The 22,436-nt window shown below is 47.3% G+C and overlaps 1 protein-coding gene across 2 annotated transcripts; it reads right to left on the bottom strand.

Annotated features, from left to right (window-relative positions):
• Positions 1-6,839: 6,839 nt before the first annotated feature.
• FCGR2B (Fc gamma receptor IIb) lies at positions 6,840-21,192 on the bottom strand. 2 transcript variants are annotated; one of them, XM_045876780.3, is made up of 7 exons: positions 20,989-21,192; positions 16,981-17,001; positions 15,394-15,651; positions 12,272-12,526; positions 11,439-11,561; positions 7,531-7,568; positions 6,840-7,451 (listed from the first exon to the last, which is right to left on the bottom strand). In XM_045876780.3, the coding sequence occupies exons 1-7, from the start codon at positions 21,098-21,100 to the stop codon at positions 7,371-7,373; spliced, it is 888 nt and encodes a 295-aa protein (XP_045732736.1). In that variant the 5' UTR covers positions 21,101-21,192; the 3' UTR covers positions 6,840-7,370. The 2 variants fall into 2 exon arrangements, with proteins under 2 accessions (XP_045732736.1, XP_045732737.1); XM_045876781.3 differs by having other exon boundaries at positions 6,842-7,451; positions 15,394-15,648.
• Between the last annotated feature and the right edge of the window lie 1,244 nt (positions 21,193-22,436).

Here is a 22,436-nt window from a genome sequence, read left to right as displayed (position 1 = left end):
GTTCCGTCTGGCATAGCCACCTAATCATCGTTTAGTAGAATTGTTCTGTCTGGCATAGCCACATGAAGCGACAAGATGGGGCACCAAGGAGGGGAAATCCACCTGAGATGAGCCCTGATGGAACTGAAAAGTTGGGAGATCCCTTAAATCTTAGTTCTTTTGCCCTGCTTGGCCATTTCTTCACATAGGTGGTGTAGCCAGTCTGAGGGTTGTCCGAGTAATGCCTAGAATAGGGGACCCTCTCAGGTCCTAAGAAAAGCAGTCTTTTCAACAAATAGTTACTGAAGAAATTGGTTTTCCATAGGCAAAAAACAAAACAAAAAAAACCCAACCCAAGTCTCACACATCATTAAGAAAAAAAAAGAAAGAGAGAAAGAAAGAACTCAAAATGGATCATAGACTTAAACATGAAATGTTAAAACTCCAAAACTTCTAGAAAAATACAGGAGAAATTTCTTTGGGATCTAGTGCTAAGAGTTCTTAGACATGATACCAAAAACATGATCTATCAAAAGACAGATCTACTTTCATTAGATACATGGAAATCATAAATTGATGGGTTTAATTTATTTGACTGAGAGTAGCTATAGAAATGTATGTTACAAGGTGTTTGATGAGAAGTCTTAAGTAATCTTGTTGATATAAACTGTATAATTTAAACACTCTGATGAAATTGTGCTTTTCACAAAAATAAAAGAAGAGAAATAAGGAGTATTTAATTCCAGTGGACACAGGAATACAGTAAACAAAGAGACTACCCTAGTGAGGTAAATATCTTAGATGATTTTAAATATATACATATTCCTTGGTGTTTAAAAAATATAAAAGTATTAGAATTAAGGAAGGGGATATTATTTAAGATTAAAAGTTATTGCAAATAGAAAAGATTACAATGTACAAGATAGAATGCAAACAAGAGAGAAGACTTGATCAAAATATCAAAAGCTAATTCTGTGAAAAGCCCGATAAAATAGGCCTTTGACAGGTCTGATTAAGATAAACAGAGGTATAATGATGTCTCTAGCATTCAACCATTAAACAACAATATTTTGTTTAATATCTATGAAGTCATGTGATGACCACAAATCTTGGTCCTGTTATTATAGAAAATTGAGTTACAGGGAGTTGAGTTTATTTCCCTAAAGAGGAAAAGGCTAATAAGAAGGAAGATCCTTTTCCTGAAAGATCCCAAGAAAGGTTCAGGAATGGGAGGAATTAGGTACAACACAAGATATAGATCAATAATGATTTTGAAAAAAAAAAGGATATATCTTTGTATAAGGAGAAATTAGACACTTAGGGCCGCTCTCCTACCCAACAGGAGTGGGTATTTCCAGGAGACTAATTTTCCCCCCAACATAGAGTCTCAAAAGAAATTGAACAAGCGGGGCGCCTGGGTGGCTCAGTTGGTTAAGCGACTGCCTTCGGCTCAGGTCATGATCCTGGAGTCCCGGGATCGAGTCCCGCATCGGGCTCCCTGCTCGGCAGGGAGTCTGCTTCTCCCTCTGACCTTCCTCCCTCTCATGCTCTCTGTCTCTCATTCTCTCTCTCAAATAAATGAGTAAAATCTTTAAAGAAAAAAAGAAATTGAACAAGCTAGCAAGTACAGGTGAATTCAGGTGAGTTGAGTAGGTATGAGGTGGGACATCAGTGGCATCTGGTATACCATCCAGGCACCATTTTTCAGGATGCCCTGGCAAGGAAGTAAACCAAGATAGGAAGACATAAGATTCAGGAAAAAGGAGGTTTAATACAAAAGAAAGACAGAGGCAGGAAAGTCCCAGCACAACAGCAATACATGGGGGCCTAGAGATCAAACAATCCAAATTAGTGCCAAAGAACAGAGAATTCCAGCAGAGACTTTTTGCTGATGAAAAAAAAGGTGTGTGTGTGGGCGGGGGGGTGGGGGTGGGGGGGTGGTAGAAAGAAAGAAAGAGAAACTGAAAAATTTCCTGGTACATTTGACCACGTGGGAAATAGTATTAAGTTGTTTCACAATGTTTTTGAAAAATTGGGGAAAAGCTAATAATAGATACATAGACAACTAACCAAGTGGGAAATAGTATTAAGTTGTTTCACAATGTTTTTGAAAAATTGGGGAAAAGCTAAAAATAGATACATAGACAACTAACCAAATGACAAAAATGAAGCAGTTATTATCTCTAGAGAGGAAAAGATTGTTCAGAAAAGGAAGTGTAATCAGAGAACACTGTGTGTCTCAGTAATGAACAGCAGTCATAAAATCATGGTAAAGCTGCATTGGAGCAGTGGGTAAGGAAAGTGAGAAGTGTGTAACGATGGTATAATAAGAGTAGTCTTCATATTCTATGGTGGGAAATCAAATGGATAATATTTAATATTGAAAAATCAAGAGATAGCAGCAGATTATATCATTGGAAATATGGTGGTAAATTAACAGAAGACATAGTTAAAATTGTTGAAGAGCATTGCCTCTGGGGAACAGGACAGAGGGGATGCAAGGAAAGGGTCAAAAACCAGCTATTTCTTATCATATGCCTTATGTTCTACTACATAATTCAAATTGTGTGTGTGTTACTCTAACAGAAAATTTTTAAAAATGTTTAAAAATGAAAGAAAGCACTATCTTCACATATACATTTAAAAACATTTAATGCAGAAAAATCACATAGACCACATCACCATGCAATGAAAGTAGAAAATAACAACAAAGAAGATAATGCTTATTCTTCTTGGAAATAAAATGAACCAAGAAAATACAACAGCCTTCTATATCAAACTTAAGAAGAAAGTAAAACTAGGGGCACCTGGGTAGCTCAGTCAGTTGAGCATCTGCCTTTGGCTAGGGTCATGATCTTGGGGTCCTGGGATCAGCTCCATGCTCAGCAGGGAGTCTGCTTCTCCCTCCCCCTCTACTCCCCTGACTCATGCTCTCACGCTTGCACTCTCTCTCAAATAAATAAATAAATAAATAAATAAATAAATAAATAAATAGAATCTAAAAAAAGAAGAAAGTAAAACTAAAGTTATAGATTATTTAGAAACAAGTAACAATGACAGGAAGACATATCAAAATCCAATGCATGTAGCCAAAATAACAAAAAGAGGAAAAGTTATAGCCTTTGTGAATTTGTTTATAAACAGTTTAGAAATAAATGAGTAATGCAGTAAATCTAAATAAAGTAGAAGAAACAATGCATTAGGAAACAGAAGGTAAAGACCTGATCAATAAAACAAAATCTGTGACAGGACTAATAAAACAGACAAACCTTTGGCAAGTTTGATTAAGATAAACAGATAAAGTGCTCAAGTTGGTTGCTCTCAGAATGATTAAGCTAGGTAGGTTGTGGTGGGTGATTCCCCTTTCTAGTGATCGATTTAGGAATGGGCATGTTTCTTAGTCCTGACCAATATGATATGGCAAGATTTCTGGAGAAAGGTTCAACACTCTTAAGAAAGAGACACATAGAAGATGTAGTTAGTCCCTTTCTTTCTCTAGATTTTTGGGTATGATGCTCAGAACTGCTATAATCATCTTGCCGCTAGCCCAAGGGCAGTGCCCAGAGAGTTGCAGAAAACTGGACCCAGAGTCTTGATGTACTGGAGACATCCTGTCTCTGGACTTTTTGTTATATGAGATAATACATTTCCTTATTGTTTAAGCCAATTTGAATCATGCTTTCCTGTTATTTCCAGCTGAAATAATCTAACTGATAGAAGAAAGCCCAAAAGCTAGGTATGAGAGGGGGGAATGTAAGTACAGACACATAAATGATTACCAAAAAATAGGAAAAAATGTAGTGTACAGCTACATTCCAGTAAAATGGATGATTTTTCAAACTTGATTCCAAAAGAGATAGAAAAGCCTGATGAGGGGCGCCTGGGTGGCTCAGTCGTTAAGCGTCTGCCTTCGGCTCAGGTCATGATCCCAAGGTCCTGGGATCGAGCCCCGCATCGGGCTCCCTGCTCCGCGGGAAGCCTGTTTCTCCCTCTCCCTCTCCCCCTGCTTGTGATCCTGCTCTCACTGTGTCTCTCTCTGTCAAATAAATAAATAAAATCTTTAAAAAAAAAAAAGAAAGAAAGAAAAGCCTGATGAGACCAATAATGACAGGACACAAAAGTTTGTCAAAGATCTATCCCAAAAAAGGTATCAATCCCATAGGATATTAGAGGAGGAATCTATCAACTTAAATTATCTACTATAAGAGGAAGCTGACAGACATTAGAAACTATAAGAAACAGGGCGGATTTAAGGATGTAGGAAGTTGGTCTCATCCAGGCAGTGTCATTTGGGATGAACTTCACCGCCTTCAGTCACGGTCTAATCTGTTCCAGACTTACATTCTAGGGAATCAGCACCTGCTTGACCAGCTTGGGTGCACGCTGTCCTCTGGAATCAGGTTCGAAGTCTGCCCACCTACCCACATGGACTGAGAGGGGCAGTAAAGCTGTTTTGCCAAAGCAAAGCAGTCTTTGTTACTAAAACCAGGGGAAACTCATGCTGGGTAGGGAACAGTAACAGAGTCCATTCTAATCAGATTGGCAAAAATTAAAAATGTAAAGTGCCCAACATTGACAAGGGTGTCAGGAAATGGGCACTCTAATATACTTTGGGAGGACATGTAAGCTGCTTTTTATTTTTTATTTTTATTTTTTATTTTTTTTTAAGATTTTATTTATTTATTTGAGAGAGAGAATGAGAGAGAGAGAGAGAGCATGAGAGGGGGAAGGGTCAGAGAGAGAAGCAGACTCCCCGCTGAGCAGGGAGCCCGACGCGGGACTCGATCCCGGGACTCCAGGATCATGACCTGAGCCGAAGGCAGTCGCTTAACCAACTGAGCCACCCAGGCGCCCTTTAAGATTTCATTTTTAAGTCATCTCTACACCCAACGTGGGGCTCGAATTTACAACCCCGAGATCAAGAGTCACATACTCTACAGAGTCACCCAGGCGCCCCCAAAATACATCTCTTAATCTTTTTTTTTAAAAGATTTATTTATTTATTTGAGAGAGCGAGAATTAGAGAGAGAGAGTACATGAGAGGGAGGAGGGTCAGAGGGAGAAGCAGACTCCCCGCCAAGCAGGGAGCCCGATGCGGGACTCGATCCCGGGACTCCAGGATCATGACCTGAGCCGAAGGCAGTCGCTCAACCAACTGAGCCACCCAGGCGCCCTGTAAGCTGCTTTTTAGAGACAATATGAGAGTATCCTTTAAGCCAATGATTCGGCTTTAGGAATTTATTCTTCAGAAATAGTCACATGTGCTGTCAAAGATAGCACCCAAAAAAGTTATTTATTGCAGCATGTGTACAACACTGACCAATTGGTAACTCTTAAAGTGCTGGTTAAATAAAATATGGTATAGTATTTGTACTATGGGATACTATGTAATCCTTAAAAAGAAAACCAGGTCCATAGAAAGAGCTCCATAATATATTGCTAATCAAAAGAACAACTGCATAAACATATGTAAAGTATAGTCCCACTTATGGTCTTTAAAAAAACATAAATAAGTGTTAGATGCATACCAAAAAGTCCAGAACCAAATCCACACCAAATGTTCAACAGCAGTTACCCATAGAAAGAGGAACAAGACCGGGTGCAGTGAAAGGGAACATTCACTTTTACTTCTTTGTATTTCTGTAGTGTTTGAGCTACATGCTTACAGTGAGCATGAATTTCCGCCTATATGTGTTTATGAACATGTAAAAATATGATGTGACCCAATTTTTAAAATACATGCACCTATTGCTACTGAAAGGAACATAGACTGGCACCCTTTATGTTAACATCGATTGTGGTTTATAGGCTTATAGGTGATCTTAATTATCTCTTTTGCTTATCTGTATTTTAATTTTATAAAAAGAATATTAGTGTAGTAAAATGATTTACATAGAAATTTTTATTTCCTTTTGGAAATAAGTTGCTACCATGTAATTTATAAATAGATATACATTATTACTATAAAAATGGGCAAGAATTTGTGAATAGGAAAATCACAAAAGAAGAAATATGGAAGGCTGATGCTCTGAAACTCTCTAATTCTAAAGCACATAGTTTGGCATAAAGTAAGCCCTCAATAACCTAGTAATCACATTACACCTTCCTTATTATAACAATAGGTGAGTATGAAATCTAACTGTGGGACTATACAATGTATCATAGGGGTGGATGAGCCACCTGGGTGACTCAGTCTGTTGAGCATCCGACTCCATTTTGGCTCAGATGATGATCTCAGGGTCCTGAGATCAATCCCTGCATCAGGCTCCGCGCTGGGCATGGAGCCTGCCTAAGAGTCTCTCTCCCTCTCCCTCCATCCCTCCCCTACCCGACTCACATGCACACACACTCTTGCTCTCTCAAAAAAATAAAATAAAATAAAATGTGACTATCATAGAAAGCCATGAAAACTATACAAGAAAGGAAGTGGCTAAATCCTGAATGTAAGAATGCTGTACAATGAAGCCGTGAGAGAGCCCCAGGAAAACAAAGCCTCTCCCAAGGGTGCCCACCAAACCCCCAGAGAAACTGTCAGTCATGTTTTTAACATGCCAGGATGGCTTTCCTGAGAAGGCCACATCCTTCTGGTAAATACAGGAGAATAGCAGGGGCAGGAAGAGTCAGCAATCTCCATGAGGACTCATCCAAAGCTTGGCTTCCTGAGAACTGGTGTTGCAAAACAAAGTGATTGTTTTCTTTGCCATGGGAGGAAAAGGAAGGAGACATGGAAACCAGAAGACCATTTTTAAAGAAGAGTATTCAGTTTTAAGAAGAGGACACTCACCCTACACGCCAAATCTTCCCTCTCCTCCACCTCCTACCCATTTCGACCTTTCCAAGATTTTTATCCTTGAAAAGAAACAAGTCAGTCCACACTCCAACCAATACAGTCTTTTTTTTCTAGTATTTTATTATAAAAGTAATATATGGTCTATGTAGAAAAATGAAGAAAGAAGATGAAAATCACCAATAATCCCATCACCCTGAAACATCACTTTTAGTATGTTGGCAAATGTTAGTCTGTTTTGACATTCCTGAAATCATATATACCTACATAATTTTCTTAGGTAACCTATAACATAAGCATTTCCCATGTTGCTACGATCTCTTAATAAAAGTAATTTTTATCTGCCATGTGGATGTATGCAGAAGAGTCTTAATGGCGAGAAGTGCTGAGAGACACAGAAGGAACCAGGACAGTCAGTCATCTGGGACCACATTGTCTGTGACTTTTAGGACAGGGAGGTTCAGGATTCACGTAGATGACTCTGAAAGCATCCTTCTTCTTCTTTGGAACTGCGGCATCCTCTTGTCCTCCCTAAGGGGAACTCAGGTCAGGCGTCCTGGCCTCTCTGATTCTCTTCCCTGGGTCACAGGCAAGACAACGGAGACTAAATGTGGTTCTGGTAATCGGAGGCCTCTGCCTCTTCCTCCGGATGCAAGAGAAGTGAGTAGGTGATGGTATTCTCGGCCTAGAGAATGCAGAAGGGAGCACATGAATGAAGGCAACAGAGGAGGAGGGGGAAGGAGGAGATGGCTGGGGTGACTCACCTCAATTTTGGCAGCCTCTTCAGTATCAGTGACATTGGCTGTGGGCAGAAAGAACAGAGATCAGGGGCGCCCAGGGTGGCTCAGTCAGTTAAGCGTCTGCCTTCCACTCAGGTCATGATCCCAGGGTCCTGGAATCGAGCCCTGAGTCTGCTTCTCCTTCTCCCTCTGCCCCCACCCCCAGCCCCCACTCATGCTCGCTCTTTCTTAAATAAATAAATAAAATCTTAAAAGACTTTAAGATCAGCCAGGGCGTGGCAGTAGAAGAGGGTCCACCACGCTGCCACGGAGGCTGCAGAACTAAGGCCTGAACCAGACATGAAACAAGGCCCTGTAGGCCCAGAGCTCCATTCACCGCCCCAACCCAGCCTCCCCTCCGGGCCACACGGGCAGAGGGAGGCCCTCATCTGTGCTGCATGCTTTTCAGAGAATTGCTGACTTTTTCTAGAAGCCAACCAGCCAGCTTTAGGGATCGGAGATACTGGGGAAGAGATGTGGGGATGTTCAGTATCACAGGGAAGTCAAGTCCAGATTTTTGCCAAGCACGGTCTTCAGGGAAAGAAGACTGGGGGCCGTTTCAGCACTGGCCAGATACAGCGCATCCTCGGGGTCACCTTGAAGAATGCTCCATGACATTAAAAGGTAAGAAAGAGCAACAGTGAAAGCGAGGGAGGGAAAGAGGGAAGCAAGCCAACAAGCCAGTACTTTCCCTAGCTAAAACACACCAAATTCCCGCAGGTTTTTTGCCAATAAACTCACTTTGCCAGTGTGAAAAGTAGTCTCACTAACTGCAAAGCAGCATTCCTCAGGCGGGGGGGTGGGGGGGTGGGGGGGGGGTGAGACAATGCATCTAGTGTCTCCACTCACCCCTGCACACAGAGAGTCTCTGTTTGCCATGCTCCAGATTCTAGAACAAACCACCTCCTGAATTCTCCTTCTAATGCATTTCTCAACAATGCTCGCTGATGGGAAACCGTGAGCCCCTGTGCCTAGCGGTGACATAAGTGATTGTGAAATGTATTTGTGCCAGGGGGTAGACAGAGCCAGACCTCCAAGGGGCTGTTCCAGTTGTGTTTGGGCTTTTTTCTAGATCTGGTCTGGCCTGGTGCAGGCTCAGGCCCGCATCCCCGCTTGACGTGGCCAAGAACACAAGGGCCTTGCTCAAAGCACAGCGGGACAAGTGCCATTTTGCTCAAGCTCTCGAATCTGTTGGTTCCGCTCTGAGTCACACTCCAGCCACCTGACGCAGAGTCCTCAAGGGCCTCTTTTTCCTCTGATTCTGTTGTCCAGGAGCCCCTCGAGAAAGTTCCAGGTTCCCTCGTGCTCTGGCTTAGCCAGTCAGGAGGTCGCCTGGGACACTCCTGCTCCCACCTGGGCCAAGGGTTGGACAGTCACTGGCTCCCAGAATGTCAGACCCGGAAGGGCTTTGAGGTCATCAGGCCAATCCACTCATTTCCTCAGGGAGGTGACTGCACCCCACGGTAGGGAACGTGCAAGGTTGCACTGGCTACTGGTGACAAAGCTGGGGCCAGGCCCGTGTTTAAGAAACTTACACACGCAGGCATCAGAGCCAAGCTTCGCCCAGCAGTGAAGCCCACTAATGCACCCAGTCCCCTAGAACCTTCTCCAGCCCGGATGTCCTCGTAATGCCCCACCCCTCCCCCATCACTCCCCGAGACAGAGTCCTCAGCATGTCCAGGGATCATTCCCTAGGTCTCCCTCTCTTTTCTTAATCCCGTGTGTCTCAGTCTAACCACTCCTGGCCTCTGTCCTGTGTCAGCTCTGCCAAACCCCACAGAAGGACCCAAATGTCTCTGATGTCCTGCGCTGCAAAGGCTCCCAGCATTCCTGGCTCCAATTCAGACACAGCCCTCCCCTCTCTATCTGCAGCAGGTGGTCCTCTTCCCCTCATCCCCAGTGAGGTCCTCTTTAGGCCCAGGAGTTAGTCTCGGAACCAACCAAGCGATTTGAGCCCCTGCCCTCCTCCCACCGCCCCCGCCCTCTGCTGTGCTCCCAGCTGAACTCACGCAAGCCACTTCCTGCAGGCTCCAATCCACTTTGAGCCCCCAAAACAGGGAGCTGCACTCACCTGGTTCCTCAGGGAGGGTCTCTCCCATTTCCCTGTGCTTGGGGTTTCCTAGGGGAGCTATGAGGGGCACAGAGGAGGTTAGTAGGGCTATAGGGTGGGGCCTGAGTCCTCAGGCGAGGACCAGGGGCAGGATTGGGTTAGAACCAACAGAGACCCGTCCCCCCAGAGATGCCTCCCCTCCTCCCCATTCCCCGGCTCTCCTGCCCCGGGCCTGCCCAGCCTGTAAAAGGGCCACTGAGTTAACCATGGGAACCCCTGGGGCTGTCAGAAAGGCCACTCGGCTGCATCTTTCTCAGGCTTGCTCTGCCTTTTAAAAAGCTCCTTTTCCTCCCTCTCAGAATCTCTGTGCATCTCCGTATTTACTTATCGGCAGTAACTGAGGGCCTAGCTGTGTACCAAAGTGCCTCGTGAGGTATGAGGAGTAGTCCCTTCTCCTTCTCAGTGTTTGGCAGTCTTCTTTCCTCTTCTTTCTCTGGTGTCTTTAGACTTTTTCTCCAGCAAGCTAGCTCTCCAGTGCGACGAACTGTGACAATTTGCTTACTAGATTTCTAGGGCACCTCGCCTCCTCTCTCAGCTCCTTCAGGATAGTGCTAAGGGGAAGGAGCTGCTTTCCGAGAGTCGAAGTTCTTCAGGGCGCCCGTCTGTGAACAGACGTTTAGGGACACCGTCTCCCGGCCTGGCAAACCGCGCTAGGCGCGGGGGCAAGGTGGGGGGCAGTGAATGAGCACTTATGGTGACTTCCTTCCCGTAGTCTGGCCACCCACTCTGGAGCACAGTTTCCTTCTCTAATGTGGCCTCTGTGGTCTGCATGACGTGGCCCTTACCCATTTGTCTGTCCCGCCTCATCCCTCCTCCCTCCTCCCTGTGCCTTGCAGTTTATGGTTTCAACGCTTCGCACCCCTTACTGCCCCCTCCTCGCGCCTCCCCCAGCGCCTGTCCCAGCCCAGCCACAGTGTTCCTCCTTTCCATGCCTTGGCCCCCACGCCTGTAATGCTCTTCCAGCCCCCTCTGCCTGGCTGACCTCTACCCCTCATGAGAACGGCTCTCTCTCACGTGCTAAGTACTCCGCCCTGGGATGAGCGCTCAGCCCCATTCATCCTCACCCAATCCTGCGAGGTAGGTTCTATCAGTGTCCTCATTTTCCAGATGAAGAAATATAGGCACAGAGACACTGAAGAACTCCCCCAAGTCACACAGCTGGTGCGCTGTGGAGCTGAGAGTTAAACCGTGCGGCCGGCCCCCCACGCGTGCTTTGGTCACTAGCTACACCACTGCCTCCTGTGAAAGCGTCTCTAACCACTCGCCCCACGCTGCATCTCGTGGGCCCGCGTCCCCCGCTCCCCCCATCACAGCCTTTGCGACTCTACCATGGCTTTCATCCCACCTAATTCTAATGATTGACTGGTCCTTCTGTCTTCCCCACGGCACCGTGAGCTCCTTGAGAGCAGGGACTGGACTCCTCATCATCCACAGTGCCTAGCACAGGGCTCCACCCATAAGCAAGATTTTCCAAGCCTTGTTGAGTAAATGAATGAAGGCGGTGCCTGGGCGGCTCAGTCGGTTAAGCGTCTGCCTTCGGCTCCGGTCGTGATCCCGGGCTCCCTGCTCTGTGGGGAGCCTGCCTCTCTCTCTGTCTCTCGTGAATAAATAAAATCTTTTAAAAATGAATGAATGAATGAATGAATGGATGAATAAAATATGGGGCTACCTCTGAACTGTAAGGATTCTCTTGGCCCAAAGAGGAGGGTCCTGGCGATGGTCGGGGTTAGGGCCTTGGCCAAGTAGGAACTGACAGCAAGAGAAACCCAGAGAAGCCACGAACCTGAAGTTTGCTTTTGCCTGAGGCGGAACCAGGCCACGGCAGCGGCGAGGATGGCCACCGCAGCGGTTCCGGCAACCACAGCCCCAACTGTCATCACCACGGAGGAGTCGCTCCAGCTGGACCCTGGGGGAGACAGACCTCAGGACAGGCAGTAGCCTCCCACCTCCCACGCTCTACCCCAGTGCTGCTCCCCGGGAGCTGCTCTGTGTCCGGGTCCCTTGTCCCTTGTCCCTTGTCCAGGTCCTCCCCCAACCTCACCTGCGCGGACCGCACTGCGGCTGGACTCGTGCCTCCCCCCTCACAGGTGTCTCCGCTCATCCGATAAAGGCACACTATTGAGTGTGTGGGGGCCGAGCTCGGGGAGAGAAGGAAGGGGACCCGAAGCCTCCCCTAACTGGAGGCACCGCGACTGGATCCCACAAGGCCTTGAACTGTCAGGGACCCGTCATGCCTTGCTTGGGGAGTGAACGGGCATAACATGAGAACTAAGAAGAAGTGAGAAAACCTCAGCTCTTGGGAACGTCCGGGAGCTTAAGGAACCCCTGCCCCAGTGCGGGAGCTCTGCTCCATCACTGTCCTCAGGACTGACGGGGCCTGCATTTCAAAGGGCACACAGCCTTTCCCCTGTGACCTGAAGCGGAGGGCCCCAAGCTCTAGCCCCTCCTGCTGCCCACAGCCAATATTTCTCACGGCCCCCATTCCTCCCCGCTTCGCCTCAGTGCCCAAGGGTTTGCCCTCTGGCATTTCTCAGCTCCAAGGAGGCCCATAGGACCTTAGCCATAACTGCCCATCCCCTAGTCATCATCCTCCCTCCATCTTGGCAGAGTTCCCACCTTGGACAGTGATGGCCACAGGCTGTGAGAAGCGCAGCATCTGCCCTATCATTCCCGTGCAGTGGTAGTTGCCACTGTGGCTGAGGTTTGCTTCCGGGATGAAGAATGTGGCATTCAGAGAAGAAAACTGCTTGGACTTCCCGTCCTGGAAGAACGTGATCTTGTACAGACTCCTGTTCTTCCAGCTGTGGCACCTCAGCACGATGGGCTCCCCCTCCTGGAACCCCCAGCGAGGGGTCTGGAGCAGCAACCAGTCTGAAAGACACAAAGGGACCCTAGGACCCAGGAGGTCTTGACCCAACTCTGAGACCGTCCTTTCCGGTGGGACACGGTATGTGGAGGGAGGAGCTTAAGCCTGGAATCCAATGGCCCTGGTCTCTAATGCTGGCTCCGTCATTTGGGAGCTCTGTAGTCTTGGGCCTCTTCTGGGCCTTGGATTCTGCCTCTGTGGAAATGGACCTAACAATACCATGCATCTACAGCAGTTCCTGGCACATAGTAGGTGTTCAGGACAGGCTTGTCTTCTCTTTCCTGCCCTGGGAGAAGGCAGCTGAAGCTCTGTCCTGCCCAACAGGACAGAAAGGATACAAGAGAGCCCATGGTGCCGTCCCTTCCTTGGGAGAGGGAGGGGAGAGATCCAGTCTGACCTAGGAGATGACATGTGAGGGGACACAGCAGAGACATGTCTTTTGGGAGAGTAGGAAGTCATGGACGTCCAAGAAGTATTAGCTTATTGGATGTATGTTGGTAAATGTGGAGTTTTACTTCCTCAAGGTCTTGGTCTGACAGCAACAGCGTCACCTTGGTCTGAAGGCGGGTCATTAGCCTGCTGTGTCCTTTTTCCCTCCCAATGTTCATCCTTTTACTGAGGAAGAAAAAATATTTAGCATCTTTGTTGTATAGGGAATAAAGCCTAAGGTAGACATTTGTACTCCTGACCTCAGCCCACGTGCTCCTTTTCCCTAAAGCTGGAGGACGGAGCAGAGCTGGAATTGGAAAGAGAGGCAGGGTAGAAGACAACAGCAGAATTAGAAGGGGGAACCCGGGTGGCACAGTCGGTGAAGCATCTGCCTTCGGCTGAGGTCATGATCTCGGGGTCCTGGGATCGAGACCCCGTGCAGCTCCCTGCTCAGCGGGGGGCCTGCTTCTCCTCTCCCTCTGCCCCCATCCCTGACTCATGCTCTCTCTCTCTCTCAAATAAATAAATCAGCCACACATGTTCCCAGCAAGCACCCCCGGCAGCCAACCAGGATGAGGCCAACCAAGTCTCTGCACTGGCTGGTGACGTGACCACGGATGCAGGAGGAGATGCTCAGCACCAATTACAACACAGAGAAAATTCAGCCACGGCTACAGCGGGAAATCCAGGGCCAGAGGGTGGCACCAGGTTTTGCTACTCGGGTGCCACAAGCTAGAAAACCCCACCTCTCTTGTTGGGGAGGCACATCTAGCTTCCACCCATTTCCTTGCCTTACCGTACTGCATATTCCTCCTCTTGGAGAACCGAGACCCTGGCTGGACACTGCACTCCGGGATGAGGCTGAGCCGTCCTGGTTCCCTAGACTGCCTCTCTCATGAGATTGGATTAGGGCAGGTGGGAATGCTGAGAATTGTAAAGCTTTGAAAAAATAAAGTAGAACCCAGAGAAAATGCCCAAGTTGCCATGTAGCCCCAGCAAGCAATTCCTGCCCTTCTCTTCCCTGTCGAGGTAATCCCCACCACAGAAGACCTACATGGCTGGAATAGCTTTTCTTCCCCGAAGAGTCTCTGCTGGCACCAGGTTATAACCTGGATAATGAGGAGTGTCTGCCTTCGGCTGGTCTGTGCAAGGGGGCCACCTTAGCTCTCCTTGAGGACATTTATCTTGGTGCAGATCTGGAGAGCAGGAGCCAGCTTCCTGTTTGTGGCACTCATAAGATGTTCTTCAAGTAATCAAAGGGCCTTCCCATCCATCTGGGAGCGAAACGCCCCTGCAATCTCCTGGAAGCCTTGTAGAGAATCAATAAACACCCACAGCTCCTCCACACCCCAGTGGCGACACAGGGACACACTCAGGCTCGGTGGGGGGGGATGCCCTCCCCTCCTTGCCTTCCTGCAGGGGCAGGGACACCGATGTCAGGCCTCAGGAGCTTCCCTCCGGCCTGTCACTTCCTGTTGTGCGAAGAGAGTGGGGGCGACAGGCCCGCTGTGTGCTTTTGAGGAAAATTTAGGCATCCGGGGAGGGAAAGGGACTACATGAAGAGTAACAGTGACAATATTCATCATAGTCTCAGGGTGGCTCTTCTTTATGGAGAAACTACTTTTTGCCAGAAGCTTTGTAAAATCATTCATCTGTTTAGCAAACATTTATTAAGCCCTGCCCTTGTCAGGGGCTGGAAATGCAAATATAGTTAAAACACAACTTTCAGGGGATGCCTGGGTGGCTCAGTCGGTTAAGCATCCAACTCTTAGTTTCAGCTCAGGTCATGACCTCAGGGTTGTGAGATCGAGCCCCATGTAGGGCTCTGTGCTGGGTGTGGAGCCTGCTTGAGATTCTCTCTCTCCCTCTGCCCCTCCCTCCCTCTCTCTCTAATTAAAAAAAAAAAAAGATCAAGACAACTTCCAGGTCAAGTTGCATGGAGAGCAAGGGGGCAGGGAAATGCTGATTCCCACCAGGACCTGGGGAGGGAGGCATTAATACCCCCACGAGCAGACAAGGAATCAAATCCAAGCGCAGACAAATCACCATGTTCACACGGCTAGTGGGGTCCAGGCCGAAGACTCAGTTGTGGTCTGTCTATGCTTTGTGATGGCTACAAAAATGGGTTTTTATGTAGTCAGAATTTCTTTCTGCTTCTCTCATACCCTACGTGCTTGTTTGTAGCCTTGTAACCTTCTTGCTCCATCAGGATTGAGGCAAAACAACCTATTCTGAGGAATTTCTTAAGACGGTCCACCACACACACACCAAGCAAAGGGGGCAGGTGAAAAGGGAAGCGAGTGGATGAAAACAGCTTCCAACAACTCACAGCACTGATTCCCAGGAAACAGGCTACCTCCCTTCCCTAAAAACCTCTGCCATGTAAGCAGATTTCATCTTTCCTTGTCCTCCCAGACCCTCCCCAGCCCCTTCCTCCACTGACCGGAAGTCACGTCCAGATGCACAGGGTCACTGAGGCTGGTCTGGTCCGTCTGGCACCTGTACTCCCCGCTGTCCTGTTGTCTGGCCTTAAAACTGTAACTGGACTGGACCAGGGTTGGGATGGAGCTCCCATTATGGAACCACTGGGTGACATGGGCCACAGCGGTGTGGGCCCCCTGGCACTTCAGGGTCACGGGATCCTCCTGGAGCACATTGACCCACGGGGGCTGGAGGTCCAGCACAGCCTTCGGGAGACCTGCTGAGGGGCAGAGAGAAGAGGAAGCAGGAGGAAAGGGGACCCCAAGAGCCTAAGCAGGCCCCCGAATTTCAGATAGTAAAGCACCTCTGGTCCTTCTGAGGACATCAAGAGTGGAACCCGGCCCAGAACTCTTATGTAACTGTAGGTAATTCCTCTTACTCATGTGTCCTACCACAGGGGCCTCCAGGAAGCCAGGTCTGCTCAGGGAGCTTGATGGTTCCTCAGGAAGAGATGGCAAGGTAAGAGACAGGGAGAAGGGGCAAAGCAAACACTAGAAATATATGTATACCTCACCAGGGGTCATCTGAAACAGTTCTTTCTTTCCTTTTTTCTTCCTTCCCTTCCTTCCTTTCTTTCCTTCCTCTCCTTTCCTTCCTTCCTTCCTTCCTTCCTCTTTCTTTCTTTCTTTCTTTCTTTCTTTCTTTCCTTTCTTTCTTTCTTTCTTTCTTTCTTTCTTTCTTTCTTTCTTTCTTTCTCTCTCTCTCTCTCTCTCTCACACACACACACACACCACATACATAACTTTCTAGAATTCATTTTGTTCCCCTGTAAACTGAGGCATTTTGGATACTAATGGATAAACTCTCTCCAGAGCCGGATGAAGGCATCTGGTGGAGGTATCCAGCATGAGTTAGACATCAGGTTTCTGTTCTGACCTGATGTCAATCTTGGTCCCTTAGAATAGACCTAGCCTCACAGCCAAGTACAGAGGAGTCTCTGTGGCCTCAGAAGGATAAAGAAAGAGAAAGGCTGGAGGGCCAGTCTAGGGAGCCCTGGCTTCAGTGCCCCAGGGAGAGCCGCCCCCCCGCCCCCCCTCCCCCGGGAGCCCTGGGAGGCGGGGAGCTGATTGGTATAGAGAAAGAAGTCCCCGGCAGAATTTACTTCACCAAGCTGCAGTCAGTGATCTCTCCTCCTAGTTCTGAACAGGGAAACAGGCCCTGAAGCCCTCAGATACATGCAAAGTGGGGGATTTACCAACACAGGGAGATAACCTAAGCACATGATGGGATTTTGCGTGCAGCTGAGACTAAAAATGTCTGGGCTTTTGATTTTACTGAGAGAGAGGATGAGTTATTTTCTGTGACAATATCTGTGATTTCTCATCCTGATAGAACCAGAAGGGTTAAGCACCTGTGCGCCAGGAAGGCCTATCCTCGGCTTCCCCGGGAGGAGGGGAAAGAGAAAGGAGAGAGGGCGGGGCATCTCCTTCCTGGCCCCACCTAGCTACTGGGTTGCTGGTGCATTCAGGGCACCTCCGGGTGCTCGGGGTGCTGGGAGCACAGGAAGAGCGTAGCTGGGGGAGGGAGAGGATGTGGGTGGAGTACTTACCAGGTGTCCCAGCGACTGGAGCTGTAAGAGAGAAAGCAAAGATCAGCCCAGAGTTTAGATTTGATGATTCATCATTACAAGAATCACTTCCAAGAAAAAAAAGATCCCTTCCATGCAAATCCCCTTAACTCCTTTGCCCTTCCCTGTCTCTGTTATTTCCATCCTCTTATGCATCACCAATTCCTCCTTCTCAGCTGGACCTTTCCCATCAAAAGAAGCATATTCCAAGATCTTTCGTTCAAAAAAAAAAAAAAATCTTCTCACTTGATCCCATATATAATTCCAAAATTATTTCTCTGCTCCCTTTCATAGGCGATTTCTTTCTTTTTTTAAGATTTTATTTATTTATTTGACAGAGAGACACAGCCAGAGAGGGAACACAAGCAGGGGGAGTGGGAGAGGGAGAAGCAGGTTTCCCACCAAGCAGGGAGCCCAATGCTGGGCTCGATCCCAAGACCCTGGGATCATGACCTGAGCCAAGGGCAAATGCTTAACCACTGAGCCACCCAGGGGCCCCCATAACCAGATTTCTCAATTTTTTTTCTACATGGGCTATGCTCATTTCTACTCCTTCCATTCACTGTTTCATTCTCCACAATTTGGACTCAGCCTTCACCAATCCACTACAACTTTCCTCTCTTATTCTTTCCCAGGTAAGTGCACATCTTCACCATATCCCCAGTTACTTGTGCCTGAAAGCTATAAGTCACCTTTATTCCCCTCTCTCCCAAGCCCCGTCCCCCTTCACCTCAGTGAATCTTGTTGATTCTGCTTCCGACTCAGGCCTTGAGTCCATCCACTTTGCTCCATGCTTATGGCTGCCATGCTAGTTTAAGTCACCACCAGCTTTCTCCGCCTCCTAACTCCTCTCCTCATTCCTTTGTCCCCCACCATCCACTTTCCACAGAAAAGCTAGAGTTTTTTGTTTTTGTTTTTTTAATATCAGGTCCAATAATATCACTCCCCGTCTTAGAAGCCTTCAAGGACCTTCCTTTGCTCTTTTTTTTTTTAATTTTATTTATTTGAGAGAGAGAATGAGAGAGAGAGAGAGAGCACATGAGAGGGGGGAGGGTCAGAGGGAGAAGCAGACTCCCTGCTGAACAGGGAGCCTGATGCAAGACTTGATCCCAGGACTCCAGGATCATGACCTGAGCCGAAGGCAGTCGCTTAACCAACTGAGCCACCCAGGCACCCTTCCTTTGATCTTGAAATAAAAGTACATCTTTACGAGGCCACACAGGACAGGACAAGGGCCCTGCTCACCTCTCCTGCCTCATCTCAAGCCCATCTTCCCCTACTCATGGAGCTCCCATAACATGAGCCCTCTTTAAGTTCTTCACACTTGGGGCTTTTGTGTATGCGGATCCCTCCTCTAGACCTGTTTCCTTTATCTCTTCAAACAGCTAGATCCTTGCGGAGCTCAAAGTCCCAGCTCAAGTGTCACCTCCTCAGAAAATGCTTTTCATATCATCCTGTTTATCATTCTCTCTTCTTCCCCACAAAGGCTATTCTTATCACAGTATCCTGTTTATATCTTTATGGCCCTTTCTAATTTGTATTTATGCCTGTGTGTCTGTTTATTTGTTGTTTAGATCTCCCAGAAGATCTAAGAGGGCAGTAGCCATAACAATTTTATTTGCCAGTGCTCTGGAAATCACTTATTGAATGAGTCTAGGTGCGAGATAAGAGGGGCCACAGTTGTATTGATAATAGGAAGTGAAGAAGATATGCACACGAGAGAAATTTTTTTAAAGATTTTATTTATTTGTTTGAGAGAGAAAGAGTGAGAGAGAGAGAGAGAGAGAACTCGAGCTGGGTGGGGGGCAGAGGGAGAGGGAGAAGCAGACTCCTCACTGAGCAGGGAGCCTGACTTGATCCCAGGACTCCAGGATCATGACCTGAGCTTAACCGACTGAGCCATCCTGGCGCCCCCACATGAGAGAAATTTAAGAGACAAAACTGGGGGAAGCTGGCACTTGATGAGAGTGGGAATAAAGTAAGTGGATGGCTAGGGAAAATGTTACTTGTGCTCACACAAATATAAATGTTAGGAAGAGGAGTACATTTGCAATGGAAAGATGATAAGTTGAGTTTGAATATGTTTTGTTTCTGAACTGGCATTATCAATGTGGAGGTGTCCAACCAGCAGGTGGAAACACGAAATTGTAGCTGACATAAGCAAGAAAGACAGGTTTGGAAGCTGTTGACATAGAAGTGATAGCTAAAAACCAGAGTGTTGGATTGGCAAGAGGGACAGTGCAGTAGGGGAGCAAATAAAGAAGTAGAACCTAAGAGGAGGGGAAGAGGAGAAATAAGAAAGAAATGAGAAGAATGGAGAGAAGTCATTAGCCATTTATTCATTCCACACTCAACAAATGGTCATGAATACACACTCAATAGAGTCATTGTAAGGGAGACAAAGACCTTATGCTTTAGGTCAGGAAGGCTGTCTGTCTTGTTCATTGGTAAATCTCCAAGTCCTAGAACAGGGCCTGTTCATGCATTTATTTAATGTTTAAACAAGGCAGTTTGTGGAATCTGTAGAAAGCAGGAAATGCAGTGTCCACATTGCCTGGCTGTAGAGGAAGATCCACTTGGGGGCAATGGGAATGTGGTGAAGAGGGTGGAATGGGGGCCTTAGTTAGTAGGTAATGGAGCAGTCCTGGAGGCATTTCTGAAGTGCAGTGACTCAGCTGCACTTGAAGATATTATGGCCTCGGTGTGCAGCACAGATTCAGAGGAGAGGAGACAGGAGCAGTCGAGATGGGGTCAGAGGCTGTTGTCAAAGCTGGGTTATTGAGGGATGAAGACCTAAATATGGTGGTCCAAATAAGAATGGGGAAAATGGAGCAAATCCTTGGTGACTTAGCAAAAGGACAAATGGAAGAAAAGATCAAGTCTTGCCCAGAAGTCTTGCCCGGGTGACTGGTACATTGGCAGCACCAACAGCAGAGATGGAGAAGCATCTCATCTCTCCAGGCCTGAGCTTCCTCACGTGAAAAATGAGATCGTCTAATGCTCCTTTCACATGTTATTCTACTTCAGTCCATTTTATCCTGCTCATGAAGGAATACTCTCTCTTCCTCACCTCTGCTTCCTATCCCGGTATCATTCAACATTGAGGGCCTAGGACTCCCAGAGATGACCAGATTTTATTATCAGTCATAACACCTAACTCCAGAGTGGCTACATGTCTTCCTCTGGGGCTATCCTAAGGTTTTTTTGAGGGTGGAAACTCTAGGAATTGAGCTTGGAGAGACAATCTTACCAATAGGGCTCCCCTAGCTGGCCTCCCTAGACTTCCTCCCACCTGGCACCATCAGTCCCTGCCCCTCCATCTTAGCCTAGGACCCTGATTTTCTCCCTGATCACAACCAGGACCTATCCCCATGTGTGTGTACAAGGAAGCATGGGTGATTTCTCCGGTCCTACAGTTGACGATTCCAGAATTGCCCAGGTTGTGTGTTCTCTGAAACCCTGTTCCCTGGATAACCCAGACCCTCTTTGCTTCTTCCCAGGGAAATCTAACACATAAACAGAATAAGCTTCTGCTGCCTGACAGAGAATGTCTACTGCCCCTCCACCAAGTATCCTATTGCTTCTTCCCCACCCCTAATCTAAGACAGCATTAGCCCTTCCACCTAAGATTTGGTCCCTGTGAAACACAAATTTTTAAGGAAGAAAAACACCCTGGCCACTAAGTCACTAGACTTTCCTTAGAGCAGGTTCAGATGTAGGTGGTGGCAGAACATCAGGGACCTGGCTGCCCTGTGATATTGGGCAAAAGACACTAAAAATTAAAACAAAAACTCTGCCAATTTTATCATTTGCCAAGACCAGTAAGATCGTCAGAGTTTGATCTTCATCAGCCTGCTTCACCCTCCTCATTTTCTTGAATGCTTCCCATGCTACCCCTCATCCTTACCAAAGCTCAGCCTGACCCGGGGAAGCAGCAGCTGAGTTAGGAAAGTGTACCTGCCTCTGTCCTTCATGAGGACACCGACTCACCCAAGAATAGCAGAGCTGTCCACAGCAGCATGTCACCCAAAGGATGGCAGGGCACGCAATCAGCCCAGTCACTACCAGCAGCAGGGATGGGGAGGAACGAGGGGATCCGCATCACTTGCTGGCTCACGTTGGCTCCAGCAGCACCAGTGTGGCAGGCAGAGACTTCTCTTGAGACTTGACAGATTCCACCCGAGAGGACAGACAAATTCTGAAGTCCAAAAGAGGAAGTGAAAAGAAATGTTGTTTTATCATAGGCTCCTCCCCTTCACCCTTTTTCCTCTCAACTGTTCCCTCCCAGAAGATTCAGAGCTTCCCAGAATGGGTCTGGCTTAGCCCAATTCCAAATTCACAGAAATTTTAGAAACTGGGAAACAACGTCTTCCTCTTCTTTTGGGACACAGCTAGGCTCAACCTCTGGGAGTAAGAGGGGAATGGTCACCCAAATCCAGCTCAGAACCTCCTATCTGTTCCTCTCTCTTTAGAAAAGGCAACGGAGCAGAATGTACAGCCAGTCTTCTCTGACTTCTAGCTCCATTTGGAGGCCCAGATGCTCCTGAAACTGATGATGGTGGTCTTGAGGTCACCCACCATCATTCGATTTCCTTTGTTATCATGATCTCTGACTTACTCCTAGATTGTGGAGCAAGAACAAGGATGTGTGTCAGGGTGGCACTAGGGTGGTTACACTCATTCTCTTATTCCCCTCTGGCATTCATTCTTTTTTTTTTTTTAAGATTTATTTATTTATTTATTTGAGAGAGAGCACACACTCATGTATGTGCACTTGCAGGGGGAAGGGGAAAGGCAGAGGAGAGGGATACAAGAAGACTCCGCACCGAACGCAAAGCCAGGCATGGGACTTCATCTCACAACCCTGAGATCATGACCTGAGCCAAAATCAAGAGTTGGTTGCCCAACTGACTGAGCCACCCAGGCACCCCTGGCCTTCATTCTTTTGTTTGTTCCTTCAACAGAACACCAACCTGTGCCCTGGTTCTTTATCTTTACCATCTTCAGTTCCGTCACTGTTCCTATCACCATGGCGAAGGAGCTTGGGCCTTGGAGCTATATAAGTCTAGTTTTGAACACCAGCTCAGATTGCTTGTCTATAAAAATGAAGGTAATCATGCCTACCCTTCAAGCAGGATTTCTCAGCCTCAGTATTTTTGACATTTTGGGCCAAATAGTTCTCATTGTGAAGAACTATCCTGTACATTGTAGAATGATTAGGAGCATCTCTGGTCCCACCCTAGATGCCAGTGGCACCCCTACTCGTGAAAATAAAAATGTCTAGACATCGACAAATGCTCTCTCAAAGGCAAAATTGCCCCTGGTTGAGAATCACTGCACTCAAGGTTTTTGGAAAAGAAAAGAAAATTCGAGTACTAGCAAAGTGCCTGGTGCATCATGCGTATCCAATGAAGGCTTGTTTCCTTTTCCTGCTTTCT

Source organism: Mirounga angustirostris, unplaced genomic scaffold, assembly GCF_029215605.1.
Source record: "Mirounga angustirostris isolate CCGP_5_RB_7025 unplaced genomic scaffold, mMirAng1.0.hap1 SCAF_6, whole genome shotgun sequence".
Lineage (NCBI taxonomy): Eukaryota > Metazoa > Chordata > Mammalia > Carnivora > Phocidae > Mirounga > Mirounga angustirostris.
This window is presented reverse-complemented; position numbering and strand designations above follow the sequence as displayed.